Below are 20,739 nucleotides of genomic sequence, written 5' to 3'. Positions count from 1 at the left end.
AGCAGGAGCAACAACGTTTGGAGCAACTTAAAAATGTGACGTTTGGAGAACGTGGATGAATATCTAATTCTGCAGAGAGACTGTCAGAGCTTGTTGGTGTGCCTGTGTGTGTATGTGTGCGCACACGCGTGTGTGTGTGCAGGGCATGCTGTGAAGTAATAGGACTTAACCAGACCAGTGGAGGTCACAGTGTTACTGGGTGCTTCTTAAAACATGCACTTCTGCATCTGCATCAAGACACTTAATGCACCGTGCGGTGGTACAGCCTGTCAGAATATGTGGAAATTCTCCTCAGTCCCCGCTTTCCCTCACTATCTAACCAAGGAGCTGGTTGTTATTCAATTGTTTATTCTAGGGAAAGTAAAGAGCCCGGTAACACACCACAAAACACTTCCCATCCTACCCCATACAGCTCATACAGCATACATACATTTTTTTTTTTGTGGTTTTGAAATCTTCCTTTAAAGACTGTAGGCTAAACAGTATGTGACAAAAGGTGTGATTCATAGTGCATCTTCTACACTGAACAAAAATATAAATGCAACATGCAACAATTTCAAAGATTTTACTGAGTTACAGTTCGTATAAGGAATTATTTCAGTTTAAATAAATTCATTAGGCCCTAATCTATGGATTTCACATGACTGGGAATACAGATATGCATCTGTTGGTCACAGATACCTTAACAAAAATAGTAGAGGCGTGGATCAGAAAACCAGTCAGTTTCTGGTGTGACCACCATTTGCCTTATGCAGCGCGACACATCTCCATCGCATAGACTTGATCAGGCTGTTGATTGTGGCCTGTGTAATGTTGTCCCACTCTTGTTCAATGGCTGAGCGAAGTCGCTGGATATTGGCGGGAACTGGAACATGCTGTCGTACATGCGGTGATGGCGGCAGATGAATGGCACGACAATGGGGCCTCAGGATCTCGTCACGGTATCTCTGTGCATTCAAATTGCCATTAATAAAATGCGTGGATGGATTAACTTGGCAAAGGAGAAATGCTAAATAATAGGGATATAAAGAAATTTGTGCGCAAAATTTGAGAGAAATAAGCTTTTTGTGCTTATGGAAAATTTCTGGGACCAACACTTGGGACCAACACATTACATGTTGAGGAGGAATGCAGACAGAGATTAGATGTTTATCCAGATGTGCTGCATTGATTGGGGGAGAAGTTCAATATTTATTCTCATTTACCAGTTGCCTAATGAGGCATCAGTTTCATCTGGTTTTTGCTTTCATCTTTCTGTGACATTTACAGCTTGTATAATAAGAATATAAGGAATCTTGAATCTATCACACCTGGAAGACATTGTTAGAAAAATTGTTCTCTTTTAGAATTCATTATGTCTCCCTGATCATCATTTTGTGTTTTGAGTTGTCATATGCAGCTTCCTCCTGGTGAGGACAATGACGTTAAGTCCAGAAATACATTTGTTCGGCACAAACAGCGCAAAGATGAATGCCTTGTTGTTGTTTGAGTGGACGTTCAAATATTTTACTTTTATTATTCCCACTAAGCAATGACAGTCCCGCTGAATGCTAATTTGGTGTAATTGGTGGTTAGTGAGGGATAGTACTTAGGGTGATTAGCGTAATCAAGTCCCTGCAGAGATGTCCAACACATGTGCCCCTGCACTCTCCCCAGCTTTTTAATCTCAGTTCACAGTATGAAACTTTGAGCAAAAAAAGTGTTACATCCGAGTCAAGAGGTACAGTTGCAAAGTGCACATCGGGTAAGAAGTGGATTTTCTTAGGATTTTCCTCTTCCTGACTGGTTTTCACTCTTTTGCCTATATCCTACAGCAGGGGTAGGCAACCCTGGTCCTGGAGTGCCGCAGGCACTTCATGTTTTTTATTTAACCGACCTGGAAGACTTGGTGTGTTGAATTTAGGCAATCAGTGAACTGAACAATTAGCTCAGTTGGTCAGGTGTGGTGCCTAGTTGGAACACAATGCTTCAGTACCTGCGACACTCCAGAATCAGGGTTGCCTGCCACTGCTCTAAGTAGTCATTGATTGTTCAGTTAATCATCCATGGCCTGTGGGATGTTATGGAGCATTGAACCTGCGACCTTCACGACCACTCCGTTTTCCTGGATAGACAACAGGCTTAATTACTGTAGGTCCCTTGGTTACTCTTAATCAAAATTCCAGAGGCTGACTCACTTATAGAGCTGTGCTATATATGAACGTGTCCATTTCCTCCAATCAAACTATCACCCCTACATTATGGAATTCTTCCAATGATTGCATAGATAGAGAATTATATGTTATACATAGCTAGCTACTGTACATTACATGGTTTTCTTAAAACTGAATTGCTGTCTTGGAATTGCCCATGTTGGTCAAACGTTTACAGTTTTCATCATAGGTACACGTCAACTATGACAGACAAATTGAGGAAAAAAAATCCAGAAAATCACATTGTAGGATTTTTAATGAATTTATTTGCAAATTATGGTGGAAAATAAGTATTTGGTCACCTACAAACAAGCAAGATTTCTGGCTCTCACAGACCTGTAACTTCTTCTTTAAGATGCTCCTCTGTCCTCCACTCGTTACCTGTATTAATGGCACCTGTTTGAACTTGTTATCAGTATAAAAGACACCTGTCCACAACCTCAAACAGTCACACTCCAAACTCCACTATGGCCAAGACCAAAGAGCTGTCAAAGGACACCAGAAACAAAATTGTAGACCTCCACCAGGCTGGGAAGACTGAATCTGCAATAGGTAAGCAGCTTGGTTTGAAGAAATCAACTGTGGGAGCAATTATTAGGAAATGGAAGACATACAAGACCACTGATAATCTCCCTCGATCTGGGGCTCCACGCAAGATCTCACCCCGTGGGGTCAAAATGATCACTAGAACGGTGAGCAAAAATCCCAGAACCACACGGGGGGACCTAGTGAATGACCTGCAGAGAGCTGGGACCAAAGTAACAAAGCCTACCATCAGTAACACACTACGCCGCCAGGGACTCAAATCCTGCAGTGCCAGATGTGTATTTATTTTATTTTTTTTATCTTTATTTAACCAGGTAAGCCAGTTGAGAACAAGTTCTCATTTACAACTGCGATCTGACCAAGATAAAGCAAAGCAGTGCGATAAAAAAACAACAAAGAGTTACATATGGGGTAAAACAAAACATAAAGTCAAAAATACCACAGAAAATATATATACAGTGTGTGCAAATGTAGCAAGTTATGGAGGTAAGGCAATAAATAGGCCATAGTGCAAAATAATTACAAATAGTATCAACACTGGAATGATAGATGTGCAAGAGATGATGTGCAAATAGAGATACTGGGGTGCAAATGAGCAAAATAAATAACAATATGGGGATGAGGTAGTTGGGTGGGCTAATTTCAGATGGGCTGTGTACAGGTGCAGTGATCGGTAAGGTGCTCTGACAACTGATGCTTAAAGTTAGTGAGGGAGATAAGAGTCTCCAGCTTCAGAGATTGTTGCAGTTCGTTCCAGTCATTTGCAGCAGAGAACTGGAAGGAATGGCGGCCAAAGGAGGTGTTGGCTTTGGGGATGACCAGTGAGATATACCTGCTGGAGCGCATACTACGGGTGGGTTTTGCTATGGTGACCAATGAGCTAAGATAAGGCGGTGATTTACCTAGCAGTGATTTATAAATGGCCTGGAGCCATCTGTATAACACAGGTTGGTATGGTTAATGACTTGACCAATGATTCAGTTCACTTGTTACCAATAAATAGCATTTAACGGATAAAATGTGTTATTTACTGTACCTGCTGCAGCAATTATGATGTACAGTGGGAGAAAAAAGTATTTAGTCAGCCACCAATTGTGTAAGTTCTCCCACTTAAAAAGATGAGAGAGGCCTGTAATTTTCATCATAGGTACACGTCAACTATGACAGACAAAATATGAAAAAAAAATCAAGAAAATCACATTGTAGGATTTTTAATGAATTTATTTGCAAATTATGGTGGATAATACGTTTTTGGTCAACAACAAAAGTTTCTCAATACTTTGTTATATACCCTTTGTTGGCAATGACACAGGTCAAACGTTTTCTGTAAGTCTTCACAAGGTTTTCACACACTGTTGCTGGTATTTTGGCCCATTCCTCCATGCAGACCTCCTCTAGAGCAGTGATGTTTTGGGTCTGTCGCTGGGCAACACGGACTTTCAACTCCCTCCAAAGATTTTCTATGGGGTTGAGATCTGGAGACTGGCTAGGCCACTCCAGGACCTTGAAATGCTTCTTACGAAGCCACTCCTTCGTTGCCCAGGCGGTGTGTTTGGGATCATTGTCATGCTGAAAGACCCAGCCACGTTTCATCTTCAATGCCCTTGCTGATGGAAGGAGGTTTTCACTCAAAATCTCACGATACATGGCCCCATTCATTCTTTCCTTTACACGGATCAGTCGTCCTGGTCCCTTTGCAGAAAAACAGCCCCAAAGCATGATGTTTCCACCCCCATGCTTCACAGTAGGTATGGTGTTCTTTGGATGCAACTCAGCATTCTTTGTCCACCAAACACGACGAGTTGAGTTTTTACCAAAAAGTTCTATATTGGTTTCATCTGACCATATGACATTCTCCCAATCCTCTTCTGGATCATCCAAATGCACTCTAGCAAACTTCAGACGGGCCTGGACATGTACTGGCTTAAGCAGGGGGACACGGCTTGCACTGCAGGATTTGAGTCCCTGGCAGCGTAGTGTGTTACTGATGGTAGGCTTTGTTACTTTGGTCCCAGCTCTCTGCAGGTCATTCACTAGGTCCCCCCGTGTGGTTCTGGGATTTTTGCTCACCGTTCTTGTGATCATTTTGACCCCACGGGGTGAGATCTTGCGTGGAGCCCCAGATCGAGGGAGATTATCAGTGGTCTTGTATGTCTTCCATTTCCTAATAATTGCTCCCACATGTTGATTTCTTCAAACCAAGCTGCTTACCTATTGCAGATGCAGTCTTCCCAGCCTGGTGCAGGTCTACAATTTTGTTTCTGGTGTCCTTTGACAGCTCTTTGGTCTTGACCATAGTGGAGTTTGGAGTGTGACGGTTTGAGGTTGTGGACAGGTGTCTTTTATACTGATAACAAGTTCAAACAGGTGCCATTAATACAGGTAACGAGTGGAGGACAGAGGAGCCTCTTAAAGAAGAAGTTACAGGTCTGTGAGAGCCAGAAATCTTGCTTGTTTGTAGGTGACCAAATACTTATTTTCCACCATAATTTGCAAATAAATTCATAAAAAATCCTACAATGTGATTTTCTGGATTTTTTTCCTCAATTTGTCTGTCATAGTTGATGTGTACCTTTGATGAAAATTACAGGCCTCTCTCATCTTTTTAAGTGGGCTAACTTGCACAATTGGTGGCTGACTAAATACTTTTTTCCCCACTGTATTTTATGCATCTCAAGAGTTGCTGTACATAATACCTCTATATTTTTTTAATGTAAAATGTTCAAGATTGTCCTCTAAAATATATACAGTATGTTAATACAGCAGGGGTAGGCAACCCTGTTCCTGGAATGTCGCAGCTACTGCAGGATTTTGTTCCAACTAGGCACCACACATCACTAACTGAGCTAATTGATCAGTTCACTGATTTCCTAAATTCAACACACCTAGTCTTCCAGGTCAGTTAAATCAAAAACATGAAGTGCCTGCGGTACTCCAGGACCAGGGTTGCCTACCCCTGTCCTACAGTGATGCTTTGTCCCCTCTCCATCTCAATCACATGTCAATGGTTCAGAGCGACACAGAATGAACTGAGAACTGAGAGCTGTCTATGCAGCATGTCCATGTTCAGCTGCATGGTGGTGGCTCACAGTCACATTTAATTTCTGATTAAGAGGTGTTGAGGAGAGGATCCATTCCTCAGGATCCTGGATCTATTACAGCTCAGGAAGGCAGCTGTCCAACCTCACTGTCACATATGTTTGATACTTTATGATGCAAGTGGGCCAATTAGAGAAGTCCTGTGGGAACAGTTGGCGGTGCTCACACTCCCTCACACACTCACCCGCTCACCCGCTTTCTCACATATTTATTTTGATATCTCTTCTGAAGTGCTTCTGACAGTCTGTTTGACATATTTAATATATGCAGGGCATCTGCTGTTGAACAGATGGGGCATTTCTATGAAGATGTATATAGCCTATAAAATAATGACAATTTTGCCATCAACCTTTGTTTAATTTGTCTTGTATACATATACAGCCATATTGAAAGACAAACCAGCGCCATGACATGAAAAACAGAAAAAAAACAGAAACAGAACACTGTCACACTGACAGTCACAAATGTGACAGCCCATACAGTGCAAGCCCCTTGCAGTTGTTATATGTCTCTGGTGGGAGACTCAGTTCCCCAGGGTCCTATTAACCCATTCAGGCAGGGTAATTAGCATCCATTGGGGACGCAGTAGATACAAGACTTATGATGTTTCTGCTTTCACTGGAGATGGCCCACTGGGCACAGACATCAATTAAATGTCTAGACCATTCCAAGTCTAGCCCATTCCACGTTGGTTCAACATAATTCCATTGAAATGACATGGAAACAATGTTGATTCAACCAGTGTGTGCCCATTGGGGACTTCACCGTTTAAACGCGATCTACTTAGTTAACACAATCCTAATTTTGGGGGATCCTCTTCATAAAATTAATTACATTGTTTATAATGTATTGTCTAGTTTACCTAGACTACTTAACGTTCTCTACATGGAGGCAGATTGTTTTGTGGATATGTTGCAGTAATTTTTTGAAAAGTGTCAGTGCGTCACTGAAAACATTTAGCCAAAAAGCGTGTGCTTAAACCTTTCCCCTGCATACTGGGAAACCTAGAGGTCCACCGCAGAGACGCTTGTCTTGATGTGTGTTGTGTGTGGTGATACGCATGCGTTGTCAGACCCGGAGTCTGCAGAATGCAGCGCTTCGGAGACACGAGCATGTGTCACAGTGCGCTACGAGCAGCTGAAGCGCAGTGTTACAATGAGCTTCTCCATCCCACCGGCTGATACCCACCCACACTGCCGTCCTCCGATAAGCAGAATCAAAGCCGTCCACCATCCTGACCACCACCGCCTGGCCCCAGAATGCCTGGGGGAAAGAGAGGGCTTGTAGCACCGCAGAATACTTTTTTGGAAAACATTGTCCGGCGCTCAAGTGGTAAGCAATGTACCTGTTCGTGGACTATCATAACAGAAAGCTTTCAATAGTACTTTTGTCCAAAAGATAATTATAGTCTATTCATTTTCTTTTATACGACTTGTGTTTAGCTTGTTAAAATGATCTAGTTGTTTGTTTACAAAGTTTATTCCACGGTCATGCCAAAGCGAATTGTCGGTCATCATGGTAGTGCATTTAGGCTTCTGTATGGGATAGGCTGCCAGTAAGGTTGCACGAAAATTACATTTATTTGGGTGAATATAAAATATATTTATGTAGGGGAGACTGGGGTAAATTAAGCCAAAGGGGTACGTTTAGCCACCCTTGTTTCTAGGAAACCATACACAGAATGTATAATTTTACCAAATTTTTTTAGGAAAAGGTCATAATTTTGTGGAGTCTGTGAAGGAAGAAACCACATGGATAAAAAAACAAACAAGTTAAGTCCAAAAAACTGATTTTCAAGTCAAATGAATGTATTGTGTTAGAGGTTTCATGATGCTCATATCTAAACACCAAAGTAGATAATTTAAAGATTGATCTATACATAATGCCTGAAGCTCCTGGAAAAACATGGAAAGTAACACATTAAATGCCCCCTTCTATGTACAACAGGGATGGGCAATTTTGATGGGGGTGTGGAGAACAAATAATCTGAACTCATCATGAGGGGCTGCAATGGTCTGCATACCCACATCCATACTGAGCCGGCACTAGCCTTTTGGGGGCCCTAAGTGACATTTTGTTGTAGACTAATCTACTAATCTAAAATGTTTTTGCTGAGATGGGCTAATTGAGTGACTGTCAGTGACTGACATAACAAGAGGAAAACTGCTGATGCAGAACCAAATTTCGAAATTGCACCTTGTGTATTCTATTATTCTAACTCCAAGTTCTTTTTTGGGTGAAATTGATCCGCGGGCCTACAAAAGGGGCCCCACGGGCCGCATCCACCAGTTGCCCATCCCGGTTCGATACATCAGTCGGGGTCTCTATAAGCTCAATATGAGGTCCTAAACCTAGCCTGTGTTAAAAGATGCTTAAAATGATTAAAAGACAAAAAAGCGATTATGATTGTGTTGAATTGTGTTTGGGAAATAAAGATAGACATGGTTTTAAAGGGTAGTGGTTATATTTAAATAAGTACAGAGATTTGTAGGCGGCTTAACTTACCCTGTCCCGTGGCTCAACTTACCCTGGGGTACGTTCTGCCAGGAGACCACATTTTTTGAACAAGTTATTTTTTAAAAACTATAATATTTACATTAATTCTGATTATTTCCAGGGATACACAACATCCTGAAATATATGTAGATATCTTTGTTAGAAATAATATTATATTTCCCTTGATGGAGTGATGCTGAATGTAAAAAATGACTAAACTTGCCCCACTCTACAGATACAGTATATTTATGTGTATTGTTTTAGTTATTATTTAACTATTTACAGTTCATTTTATGTAAAAAAATAGAAAGCAATAGCTTAGTTTACAATCCATTCCGGAGACCCTGTTTACAATCCGGGGACATAATTTCTTCTGCCAGACTTTCTGGGGACCCCATATATTTTCCCAATAATTTCTTGTGACCTCACCCCACTCCATAATGACACAACCTTAAAATGTATATTTTTACATCAACAAATAACCTTCTCAATTCATTGCATTTTCATATCTTATCAAAATGAAAAGAAACCAATAAATACATTTACTCAATTATTATTATTATTATTTTTTTTTTTTTTGGTGACCCCACTGCAGTTCCCCTATGACCCCACTAGGGGTCGCGACCCTAACTTTGAATACCACTTCTTAGACTATTCTCTTATTTACTACATGACCAAAAGTATGTCGACACTTGCTCGTTGAACATCTCATTCCAAAATAATGTGCATTAGTATGGAGTTGGTCCCCCCTTTGCTGCTATAACAGCCTCCACTCTTCTGTTGGAACATTGCTGTGGGGACTTGCTTCCATTCAGCCACAAGAGCATTAGTGAAGTCGGGCACTGATGTTGGGTGATTAGGCCTGGCTCGCAATTCATCCTAAAGGTGTTCGATGGGGTTGAGGTCAGGGCTCTGTGCAGGCCAGTCAAGTTCTTCCACACCAATCTCGACAAACCATTTATGTATGGACCTCGCTTTGTGCACGGGGGCATTGTCATGCTGAAACAGGAAAGGGCTTTCCCCAAACTGTTGCCACAAAGTTGGAAGCATAGAATTGTCTAGAATGTCATTGTATACTGTAGCGTTAGGATTTCCCTTCACTGGAACTAAGGGGCCCAGCCCAAACCATGAAAATCAGCCCCAGACCATTATTCCTCCTCCACCAAACTTTACAGTTGGCACTATGCATTGGGGCAGGTAGCATTCTCCGGGCATCCGCCAAACCCAGATTAGTCTGCCGGACTGCCAGATGGTGAAGAGTGATTCATCACTCCAGAGAACGTGTTTCCACTGCTCCAGAGTCCAATGGCCACAAGCTTTACACCACTCCAGCCGACGCTTGGCATTGCGCATTGTGATCTTAGGCTTGTGTGTGGCTGCTCGGCAGCACAATTGGAAACCCATTTTATGAAGGTCCTGACGAACGGTTCTTGTGCTGACGTTGCTTCCAGAGGCAGTTTGGAACTCGGAATCCTATGAGGTGGCATCCTATGACTGGGCCACGTTGAAAGTCACTGAGCTCTTCAGTAAGGCCATGCTACTGCCAATGTTTGTCGATGGAGATTGCATGGCTGTTTGCTCGATTTTATACACCTGTCAGCAAAGGGTGAGGCTGAAATAGCCGAATCCACTAATTTTAAGGGGTGTCCACATACTTTTGTATATATCGTGTATTTGGCTGATTGTAGTTTGTGTAGGGTATATCACTTCTTGGTAAAGTGTTAGCCTATAGGCTTTATAAAGATGCAGTAAAACAGAAAATGCTTTTTATTACTTAACTGATTGAGCATCAATTATATTTTATTTTAAATCATTAGCCTCCCTAATTTTAAATAAGTATCATGCAGTTGTAGGCTGTTGTAAGGATAATAGAGCTTGTTATTTATCTCCTCAAGTTGAATTAATCACTCTACTTGTTTGTCAGTAAAACTGCAGCAGCTGAGCTATAGAATCCTTAATGCAGAGACTGGCGTGGACTTGGCAGTAGAATTCATGCATAATATATGCTGTAATCTGTCCCTCTCCGATTGATGCATGGTTGTTGTTGTGAACATAGAACAAGCTACTGAGTGTAGTGACGTAATTGTGTGGAACAAAAAAAGAGACATTTGAGGGATACGTCATCACTGTGTTGGGCTACATTGTGTGGGGTCCCTAACCACACAAGTCACCAATGGGTTGTGCCAGCCCATTTGAGTGTTGTAGCTTTTTACATCAGAGCCCTCACCTTCAACACACACACACACCTGCTTCACCGACCTTTCCTCTCCTCACAGAGACCAGCTTCCTCCTGGGGAATGCCCAGATCGTGGAGTGGCCTGTAGTCTACAGTAATGATGGATTCTGCAAGCTCTCAGGGTTCCACAGGGCTGAGGTTATGCAGAAGAGCAGCACTTGCAGGTAAGGATGGTTCTTGTATGGTAGTATTGTAATCATTTTATTATTACCTTTGTATGTGTACAGTATTTTCTGTTATAGATGACCACTAAACCACTAGAATGCTTTGAAAAGGGCCTTCATGAAGTGAAGTCAGTCATTTTATCGCCTGAGCGGTCTGAACATCCCATTACAAGAGTCTCACTGAAAAACACTCAACATCTGGCATTCCACTAGTACTGAATGAGTGCCTGTATTGCCTGCTGATCATAGAAAGAGTTTCAAATGGAATCAATTACTGTTGTAAAGGAGAACCAGTCAGTCCGCCCCAGTGTGAGGCCATCTAGGTCACTCTCATTCAAATGTTTAAAATATGACTCCAAAAGCCAACGGCTCTTCTTCACTTGAGGTTTTCCTGACTTCGCCCAGGGCTAAGTGCTTGTTAATCTAGGGGCTAAAGCCATCCTTCAAATCTGATTATATGGGAGTGGAGGATCATCGACCTTAACCTCAGGCTATCTGATCTCACTCCTGCTCAGAAAAGGGTAGTCTAGTGGTGTGTGGTAAACTCAGGAACCACAGGAGCAGGTTTGTTGACTGATCTCACACTTAAAATGACCAGTATAAGTTAGAACATCCAGAGCCTATGAAGAGGAGCTGAGATTTTATGATGATGATTCATAACACTGTCATTAACATCTTTAATTGATGCCTTATGACATCTGGCATATAGAACGGTGGTTAAAGGGAACTGTAGTTAAGGGTCCCCCCCCCAAAAAAAGGCACTTCTCTTTTCCCACTTGCACAGACTTTGCTGATAAATACTTTGTTGTAGGAAAATGTACATGTTACGATTGTGATGTGTTGTTGTCTCACCTAGCTATCTTAAGAACTAATTGTAAGTCGCTCTGGATAAGAGCGTCTGCTAAATGGCTAAAATGTAAATGTACAAATATGTCAGATGACTAATCCTTTTGATTTTATTTGTTACTTTTCTTCCAGTTTTATGTATGGAGAGCTGACGAACAAGAAGACGATAGACAAAGTCAGAGAGACCTTTGATAATTATGAGTCCAACTGCTTTGAGGTCCTGCTATACAGGAAGAACAGTGAGTGTTCAAATTTAATTGTTCCCATTGTATATGTACTGTATACTATTGTATTGTGTACAGTGTTGTAAAAAGTACCCAATTGTCATAGTTGAATAAAAGCAAAGATAATAGAAAATGACCCAAGTAAAAGTGAAAGTCACCCAGTAAAATACTACTTGAGTAAAAGTCTAAAAGTATTTGGTTTTAAATATACTTATGTATCAAAAGTAAAAGTAAAAGTATGAATCATTTCAAATTCCTTATATTAAGGAAACCAGTAGGCACAATTTTTATTTTATTTTTATGGATAGCTAAGGGCACACTCCAACACTCAGATATAATTTACAAACGAAGCATTTGTGTTTACTGAGTCTGCCATATCAGAGGCAGTAGGGATGAGCAGGGATGTTCTCTTGATAAGTGTGTGAATTGGACCATTTTCTGTCCTGATAAGCATTCAAAATGTAACGAGTACTTTTGGGTGTCAGGGAAAATGTATGGAGTAAAAAGTACATTATTGTCTTTAGGAATGTAGTAAAGTAAAAGTAAAAGTTGTCAAAAATATAAATAATAAAGTAAAGCACAGATACCCAAAAAAACTACTGAAGTAGTACTTAAGTACTTTACACCACTGATTGTATAGAAAGGAAAAGGTTAACAAAATGTAATGTGCACCTTATGAGAAAAGCAATTGTTACTACTACATTGTAAATAATCCATTCTGTTTGCAGGGGCGCCAGTGTGGTTCTACATGCAGGTGGCCCCCATCAGGAATGAGAATGACAAAGTGGTTCTCTTCCTGTGCACCTTCAAAGACATCACTGTCTTCAAGCAGCCCATCAAGGATGAGTCCACTAAGGATAAGGACGAGTCCACTTCAGGTAAGTCTCTCAATGGGTCTCAATCATGCTGAGCTGTGGCTATTGGCTTGTTATGATGAGCCAGTCTATGAATTATTGGAAATTAAAAGGTCTTGTGGCTGATGTGGTCAGAACCTACAGAAGAGGTGGGTGTTTTCCCCCTCTCCTCCTATGTGATGTACGTTGTCAGGTTTTTGCCCATGATTAACATAGGCTTTACATGCTGTTAATGTTGGGAGCAGGTTGACCAGACAGTTGATATGACAGTCAGGGATATTGTCATAAGATGTTATGGTGTACTTAACTTGACTTTAAGTACATTTTGGGCTTTTGGGACAAGTCAAATGACATGTATAGTTTTATACATTCCATTCATATATTTTACAAATCAAATCATACAGTCTCAATTTACAATTTAACATTCAAAGTTCAAAATGTACTGTAAACTCCCAAAATGAAGTTGTTTTTTACAGTTGAAGTCGGAAGTTTACATCGTAGCCAAAGTTCAGGCCTTTCAAACAAGTGTGGGGGGCATTACATGTGAAGAATGGGGTGTTATGCCTTGAGAGTCAAAACTATGAGAAAGACGACACCATCTGGAGAGGGGTTGTACCAGATGAGCTCGTACATGAGATACTTACAGTTGAAGTCGGAAGTTTACATACACCTTAGCCAAATACATTTAAACTCAGTTTTTCACAATTCCTGACATTTAATCCCAGTAAAAATTCCCTGTTTTAGGTCAGTTAGGATCACCACTTTATTTTAAGAATGTGAAATGTCAGAATAATAGTAGAGAGAATGATTTATTTCAGCTTTTATTTCTTTCATCACATTCCCAGTGGGTCAGAAGTTTACATACACTCAATTAGTATTTGGTAGCATTGCCTTTAAATTGTTTAACTTGGGTCAAACGTTTCGGGTAGCCTTCCACAAGCTTCCCACATTAAGTTGGGTGTATTCAAATCAAATCAAATCAAATTGTATTGGCCACATGCACCGAATACAACAGGTGCAGACATTACAGTGAAATGCTTACTTAAAGCCCTTAACCAACAGTGCATTTATTTTTAATAAAAAAGTAAAATAAAATAACAACAAAAAAGTACTCTGTTAATTATTTATGCTTAGTCACTTTAACTCTACCCACATGTACATATTACTTCAACTACCTCAACTAGCCGGTGCCCCCGCACATTGACTCTGCACCGGTACCCCCCTGTATATATAGCCTCCCTACTGTTATTTATTTTACAAAATTCATTAGAGAAAGTATCTTTATAGCGCGATACGTCTCCCGCAAGAGAGTGGTAAGTATGGCACAGTAGCACTGGAAGGAGACCACTGCGACTCGGGAGACTATTTTACTTCTGCTCTTTTTTTTATTTTACTTTTTTATTAAAAGTAAATGCACTGTTGGTTAAGGGCTGTAAGTAAGCATTTCACTGTAATGTCTGCACCTGTTGTATTCGGCGCAAGTGGCCAATACAATTGGGGTGGGGGGTGGGGGTGGGGGGCAGTGCAAATAGTCCGGGTAGCCATGATTAGCTGTTCAGGAGTCTTATGGCTTCGGGGTAGAAGCTGTTGAGAAGTCTTTTGGACCTAGACTTGGCACTCCGGTACCGCTTGCCGTGCTGTAGCAGAGAGAACAGTCTATGACTAGGGTGGCTGGAGTCTTTGACAATTATGAGGGACTTCCTCTGACACCGCCTGGTATAGAGGTCCTGGATGGCAGGAAGCTTGGCCCCAGTGATGTACTGGGCCGTACGCACTACCCTCTGTAGTGCCTTGCGGTCGGAGGCCAAGCAGTTGCCATACCAGGCGGTGATGCAACCAGTCAGGATGCTCTCGATGGTGCAGCTGTATAATTTTTTGAGGATCTGAGGACCCATGCCAAATCTTTTCAGTCTCCTGAGGGGGAATAGGCTTTGTCGTGCCCTCTTCACGACTGTCTTGGTGTGTTTGGACCATAATAGTTTGTTGGTGATGTGGACACCAAGGAACTTGAAGCTCTCAACCTGTTCCACTACAGCCCCGTCGATGAGAATGGCGGCGTGCTCAGTCCTCTTTTTACTTCCTGTAGTCCACAATCATTTCCTTTGTCTTGGTCACGTTGAGGGAGAGGTTGTTATCCTGGCACCACACGGCCAGGTCTCTGACCTCCTCCCTATAGGCTGTCTCATCGTTGTCGGTGATCAGGCCTACCACTGTTGTGTCGTCGGCAAACTTAATGATGGTGTTGGAGTCGTGCCTGGCCATGCAGTCATGGGTGAACAGGGAGTACAGGAGGGGACTGAGCACGCACCCCTGAGGGGCCCCTGTGTTGAGGATCAGTGTGGCAGATGTGCTGGCCCATTCCTCCTGACAGAGCTGGTGTCCATTTTGCCACCACTTTGGAAGTATGCTTGGAGTCATTGTCCATTTGGAAGACCCATTTGCGACCAAGCTTTAACTTCCTGACTGATGTCGAGATGAAACTTCAATATATCCACATAATTTTCCTTCCTCATGATGCCATCTATTTTGTGAAGTGCACCAGTCTCTCCTGCAGCAAAACACCCCCACAGCATGATGCTGCCACCCCCGTGCTTCACAGTTGGGATGGTGTTCTTTGGCTTGCAAGCTACACCACTTTTTCCTCCAAACATAACGATGGTCATTATGGCCAAACAGTTCTATTTTTGTTTCATCAGACCAGAGGACATTTCTCCAAAAAGTACGATATTTGTCCCCATGTGCAGTTGCAAACCGTAGTCTGGCTTTTTTATGGCGGTTTTGGAGCAATGGCTTCTTCCTTGCTGAGCGGCCTTTCAGGTTATGTCGATATAGGACTCGTTTTTACTGTGGATATAGATACTTTTGTACCTGTTTCCTCCAGCATCTTCACAAGGTCCTTTGCTGTTGTTCTGGGATTGATTTGCACTTTTCGCACCAAAGTACATTCATTTCTAGGAGACAGAACGCGTCTCCTTCCTGAGCGGTATGACGGCTGCGTGGTCCCATGGTGTTTATACTTGTGTACTATTGTTTGTACAGATGAACGTGGTACCTTCAGGCATTTGGAAATTGCTCCCAAGGATGAACCAGACTTGTGGAGGTCTACAATTATTTTTCTGAGGTCTTGGCTGATTTATTTTGGATTTTCCATGATGTCAAGCAAAGAGGCACTAAGTTTGAAGGTAGGCCTTGAAATACATGCACAGGTACTCCTCCAATTGACTCAAATGATGTCAATCAGAAGCTTCTAAAGCCATGATATCATTTTCTGGAATTTTCCAAGCTTTTTAAAGGCAAAATCAACTTAGTAAACGTCTGACCCACTGGAATTGTGATACAGTGAATTATAAGTCAAATAATCTGCCTGTAAACAATTGTTGGAATAATTACTTGTGTCATGCACAAAGTAGATGTCCTAACCGACTTGCCAAAACTATAGTTTGTTAACAAGAAATTTGTGGAGTGGTTGAAAAACGGGTTTTAATGACTCCAACCTAAGTGTATGTAAACATCCGACTTCAACTGTAGACTGACGGGAGCCCTACTTCCTTTTGTGTTCCCACCCTCAAAGGCAGGCTTTTCAAAACAGGGACAGTACTAGTTTCTACAGGTTTACCGGAACTATGTTACCGTGCATTGTCTATCTGAGATGGCTAGCTAAATAATTACAATGGCTGCTTCTGATGATTCCTCTTTCCAAGAAGAGCTGGACGACAAAACAGTTTTTGATGTTCCTATACTAACATAGGGACATACTGCCATATTCATTTGAGCCAAAATACACTGAAGAGGAGTTGAGACAGCGAGAACAAGAATCGTAAGACCAGCAAGCAGCAATTGGGAGCTGGTGCCTATGGAGGTGCTGTCCAGCCTGCCGACAGAAGAGGAATGTCTGTGATGCAACTAATTAGATTGCGGACAGTTCTAACTGGGAAGGGTCACTGCAGACCCCATGGAACGTGTGTGTGACAGACCATCAAATTAGACGCACAGATGGATAGAGGTGTGCTGGAGACATTCTTCAGAACCTCCTAGATCAATTGGCAGTGGCAGCCTAGACCAGCTGGACCAGGAGGGCAAATTACAAACTAGTAAGTTGTGTTGGTAGCTAGCTAGCAATATAGCTAAGCTCTCTTTTTACACGAGGCAGTGTTGTTCAGTACAGTATAATCAATGATTTTTTAAATAACTAACCCTAATTGTTCTATCTGTGGTATAATTTCGTGATCAATTCAGCCATAACGGGGCTTGCTAGTACCACTACAAGCCAAGCTAGCCAAGTTGAGCTAGGTAGCTTTGTTTGCTATACCCAAAATGTACTGTAGCCTAATGTTATAGCTAGCTAGCTAACATTAGCTAGCCTTGCTAGCGTTATTGCATCTCATTAGGGCTAGGAGCAATACTGGAGAAATGTTTTGATGATGATGACAAAGAGTAAAGGAATGACTTTGGCTTTAAAGACCCAATAATGAGCCGAATGAGCTACTGTTGCCTACCATTGAATGTCTGACTGACGTGTCGTGATACCACCGCCTGACTAACGCCTGCGTGACGCCTGCATCTTAAAAAATAGCACTGAGCTATGTTGTTCATTATATAATAGTCAGGCTCTCAACTGTGGGAGGGTTTACACAGCAAAAAACGTTGGGTTATTTTTACAACCCAATATATGGGTTACAGGTGTTGGGTTGTTTTGTTGGGTTATTTTCTGCTTGTTTGGTAGTTTTAGAAATAACTGTCACGAAAATGTCTCTCTCTAATTAAACTTAATGCTTTGAATAATTCCCAGAGGATGTAAGGCTCTGGTTTTAATCATGAATTAAACAAAGGTCCACAACCAGCAAGAATGATCTGTATTATTTAATCATGGAGAGCTCTCCGCTAAAACACATATACAGTCTTTATATACAAAGGAACTTTGCTCCGCCCACCTCTAGGCAGTCTGTAAATTTCCACAGTATAGAATGTTTAAATAGGACAGCTTCTAAGTCTCCTTTCTTCTGGAATGTCTGTCTCAGCAGTTTCTAACCCCCTCGCCTCGGTAAGTGGGTTTACACTACATTATCACTCTAACACAGTTCACACATTTATCATCAGTATCGGGGTGAACAATTTTAGTCATAATCATAATTCCTCTATCAATAACCCAACTAGTTAAGTTTAAGTTGGGTAGGCTCGCGAAAAATATCTATTTATATATTTTTTGCTTCTGACATTTTCAACGGACGTTTTACTCTGTTCAGCACTGAGACCACTGGGGGACAGTGACACACAAGTAAGTTATTGTAACGATTAGCTTAATGTTTAGCTAGTTTCCTTGTTCAGATACCATATCTGTTATTTCAAATAATTGTGATGGAAGTGCTGTTTTAAATGTCTCCACCGAGCTAGGTAAATCTGCTTTTAGTTTTAATGCAGCATACTGCTGGAACAAAATTCTAAATACATTTAATCTTGATGTTCTGGTGCACGATCTGTTTCTGTAGAAAAAGCTAACTTTAAATCAGCTTCTTAACCAGTTCATCTACAGTATATGTTTTTTAAACATCAAATCCATATCAATCCAAATGCCTAAGTATTTATATGCGGGAACACGCTCGATTGGAAAACCATCTAATCAGTGAACATGTATTTCATCTGAAACATTCTTACGAGAGTTTAAAAACAACATGTATTTCGTTTTCGCCCATAGTAAGCACACGTTTTAGATCAGCAAGGGATCCTGCATAGCTATAAAATCTGACTGTAGTTTTGACACAGCCAGGTCAACAGTTGGGGCAATAGCATACATAATAGTATCATAATATTTTTTACAGATTGACCAATTATATACAGTGCACTTTTTCCACATTTTGTTACGTTACAGCCTTATTCTAAAATTGATTAAATAAATACAAATCCTCAGCAATCTACACACAATACCCCAAATGTATTAAAAATATAAAACTGAAATACCTTATTTACATAACATTTTTACATTTTAGTCATTTAGCAGACGCTCTTATCCAGAGCGACTTACAGTTAGTGAGTGCATACATTTTTTCATACATACATAAGTATTCATACATAAGTATACATAAGTAAGTATTCAGACCCTTTGCTATGAGACTTGAAATTGAGCTCAGGTGCATCCTGTTTCCATTGATCATCCTTGAGATGTTTCTACAACTTGGAGTCCACTTGTGGTAAATTCAATTGATTGGACATGATTTGGAAAGGTACACACCTGTCTAAACCAAGCCATGAGGTCGAAGGAATTCTCCGTAGAGCTCCGAGACAGGATTGTGTCGAGGCACAGATCTGGGGAGGGTACCAAAAAAAATGTCTGCAGCATTGAAGTTCCCCAAGAACACAGTGGCCTCAATCATTCTTAAATGGAAGAAGTTTGGAACCACCAAGACTCTTCCTAGAGCTGGCCGCCCGGCCAAACTGAGCAATCAGGGGAGAAGGGCCTTGGTCAGAGAGGTGACCAAGAACCCAATGGTCACTCTGACAGAGCTCTAGAGTTCCTCTGTGGAGATTGGAGAACCTTCCAGAAGGACAACCATTTTTATTATTTTTATTTTTTATATTTATTTCACCTTTATTTAACCAGGTAAGCCAGTTGAGAACAAGTTCTCATTTACAACTGCGGCCTGGCCAAGATAAAGCAAAGCAGTGCGATAAAAACAACAACACAGAGTGTGCAAATGTAGCAAGTTATGGAGGTAAGGCAATAAATAGGCCATAGTGCAAAATAATTACAATTAGTATTAACACTGGAATGATATATGTGCAAGAGATGATGTGCAAATTGAGATAATGGGGTGCAAATTAGCAAAATAAATAACAATATGGGGATGAGATAGTTGAATGGGCTAATTTCAGAAGGGCTGTGTACAGGTGCAGTGATCGGTAAGGTGCTCTGACAACTGATGCTTAAAGTTAGTGAGGGAGATAAGAGTCTCCAGCTTCAAAGATTTTTGCAGTTCGTTCCAGTCATTGGCAGCAGAGAACTGGAAGGAATGGCGGCCAAAGGAGGTGTTGGCTTTGGGGATGACCAGTGAGATATACCTGCTGGAGCGCATACTATGGGTGGGTGTTGCTATGGTGACCAATGAGCTAAGATAAGGTGGAGATTTGCCTAGCAGTGATTTATAGATGGTTTGGCGACGAATATGTAGTGAGGACCAGCCAACAAGAGAGTACAGGTCACAGTGGTGGGTAGTATATGGGGCTTTGGTGACAAAACGGATGGCACTGTGATAGACTACATTCAATTTGCTGAGTAGAGTGTTGGAGGCTATTTTGTAAATGACATCGCCGAAGTCAAGGATCGGTAGGATAGTCAGTTTTACGAGGGCATGTTTGGCAGCATGAGTGAAGGAGGCTTTGTTGCGAAATAGGAAGCCGATTCTAGATTTAACTTTGGATTGGAGATGCTTAATGTGAGTCTGGAAGGAGAGTTTACAGTCTAACCAGACACCTAGGTATTTGTAGTTGTCCACATATTCTAAGTCAGACCCGCCGAGAGTAATGATTCTAGTCGGTCGTGCGGGTGCAAGCAGCGTTCGATTGAAGAGCATGCATTTAGTTTTACTAGCGTTTAAGAGCAGTAGGAGGCTACGGAAGGAGTGCTGTATGGCATTGAAGCTTGTTTGGAGGTTTGTTAACACAGTGTCCAATGAAGGGCCAGATGTATACAAAATGGTGTCGTCTGCGTAGAGGTGGATCTGAGAATCACCAGCAGCAAGAGTGACATCATTGATGTACACAGAGAATAGAGTCGGCTCAAGAATTGAACCCTGTGCCAGACAACAGGCCCTCCGATTTGACACATTGAACTCTATCTGAGAAGTAGTTGGTGAACCAGGCGAGGCAGTCATTTGAGAAACCAAGGCTATTTAGTCTGCCAATAAGAATGCGGTGATTGACGGAGTCGAAAGCCTTGGCCAGGTCGATGAAGACGGCGGCACAGTACTGTCTTTTATCGATCACGGTTATAATATTGTTTAGGACCTTGAGCATGGCTGAGGTGCACCCATCACCAGCTCGGAAATCAGATTGCATCTCTGCAGCACTCCACCAATCAGGCCTTTACGG

At 41.6% G+C, this 20,739-nt stretch overlaps 1 protein-coding gene across 1 annotated transcript in view; it reads left to right on the top strand.

Moving 5' to 3' along the window:
• Positions 1-20,739, top strand: part of LOC121544292 (potassium voltage-gated channel subfamily H member 5-like) — a 165,597-nt gene that overhangs the window by 56,909 nt on the left and 87,949 nt on the right. The window contains exons 3-5 of the mRNA XM_041854203.1: positions 10,552-10,733; positions 11,712-11,818; positions 12,532-12,681. Coding sequence (XP_041710137.1) covers positions 10,552-10,733; positions 11,712-11,818; positions 12,532-12,681 — 439 coding nt within the window. The remainder of the gene's footprint in view (positions 1-10,551; positions 10,734-11,711; positions 11,819-12,531; positions 12,682-20,739) is intronic.

Source organism: Coregonus clupeaformis, chromosome 29 (assembly GCF_020615455.1).
Source record: "Coregonus clupeaformis isolate EN_2021a chromosome 29, ASM2061545v1, whole genome shotgun sequence".
In the NCBI taxonomy this organism is placed as follows: Eukaryota; Metazoa; Chordata; class Actinopteri; order Salmoniformes; family Salmonidae; genus Coregonus; species Coregonus clupeaformis.
The sequence above is the reverse complement of the archived record's forward strand: the minus strand, read 5'-3'. Positions and strand labels throughout refer to the sequence as shown.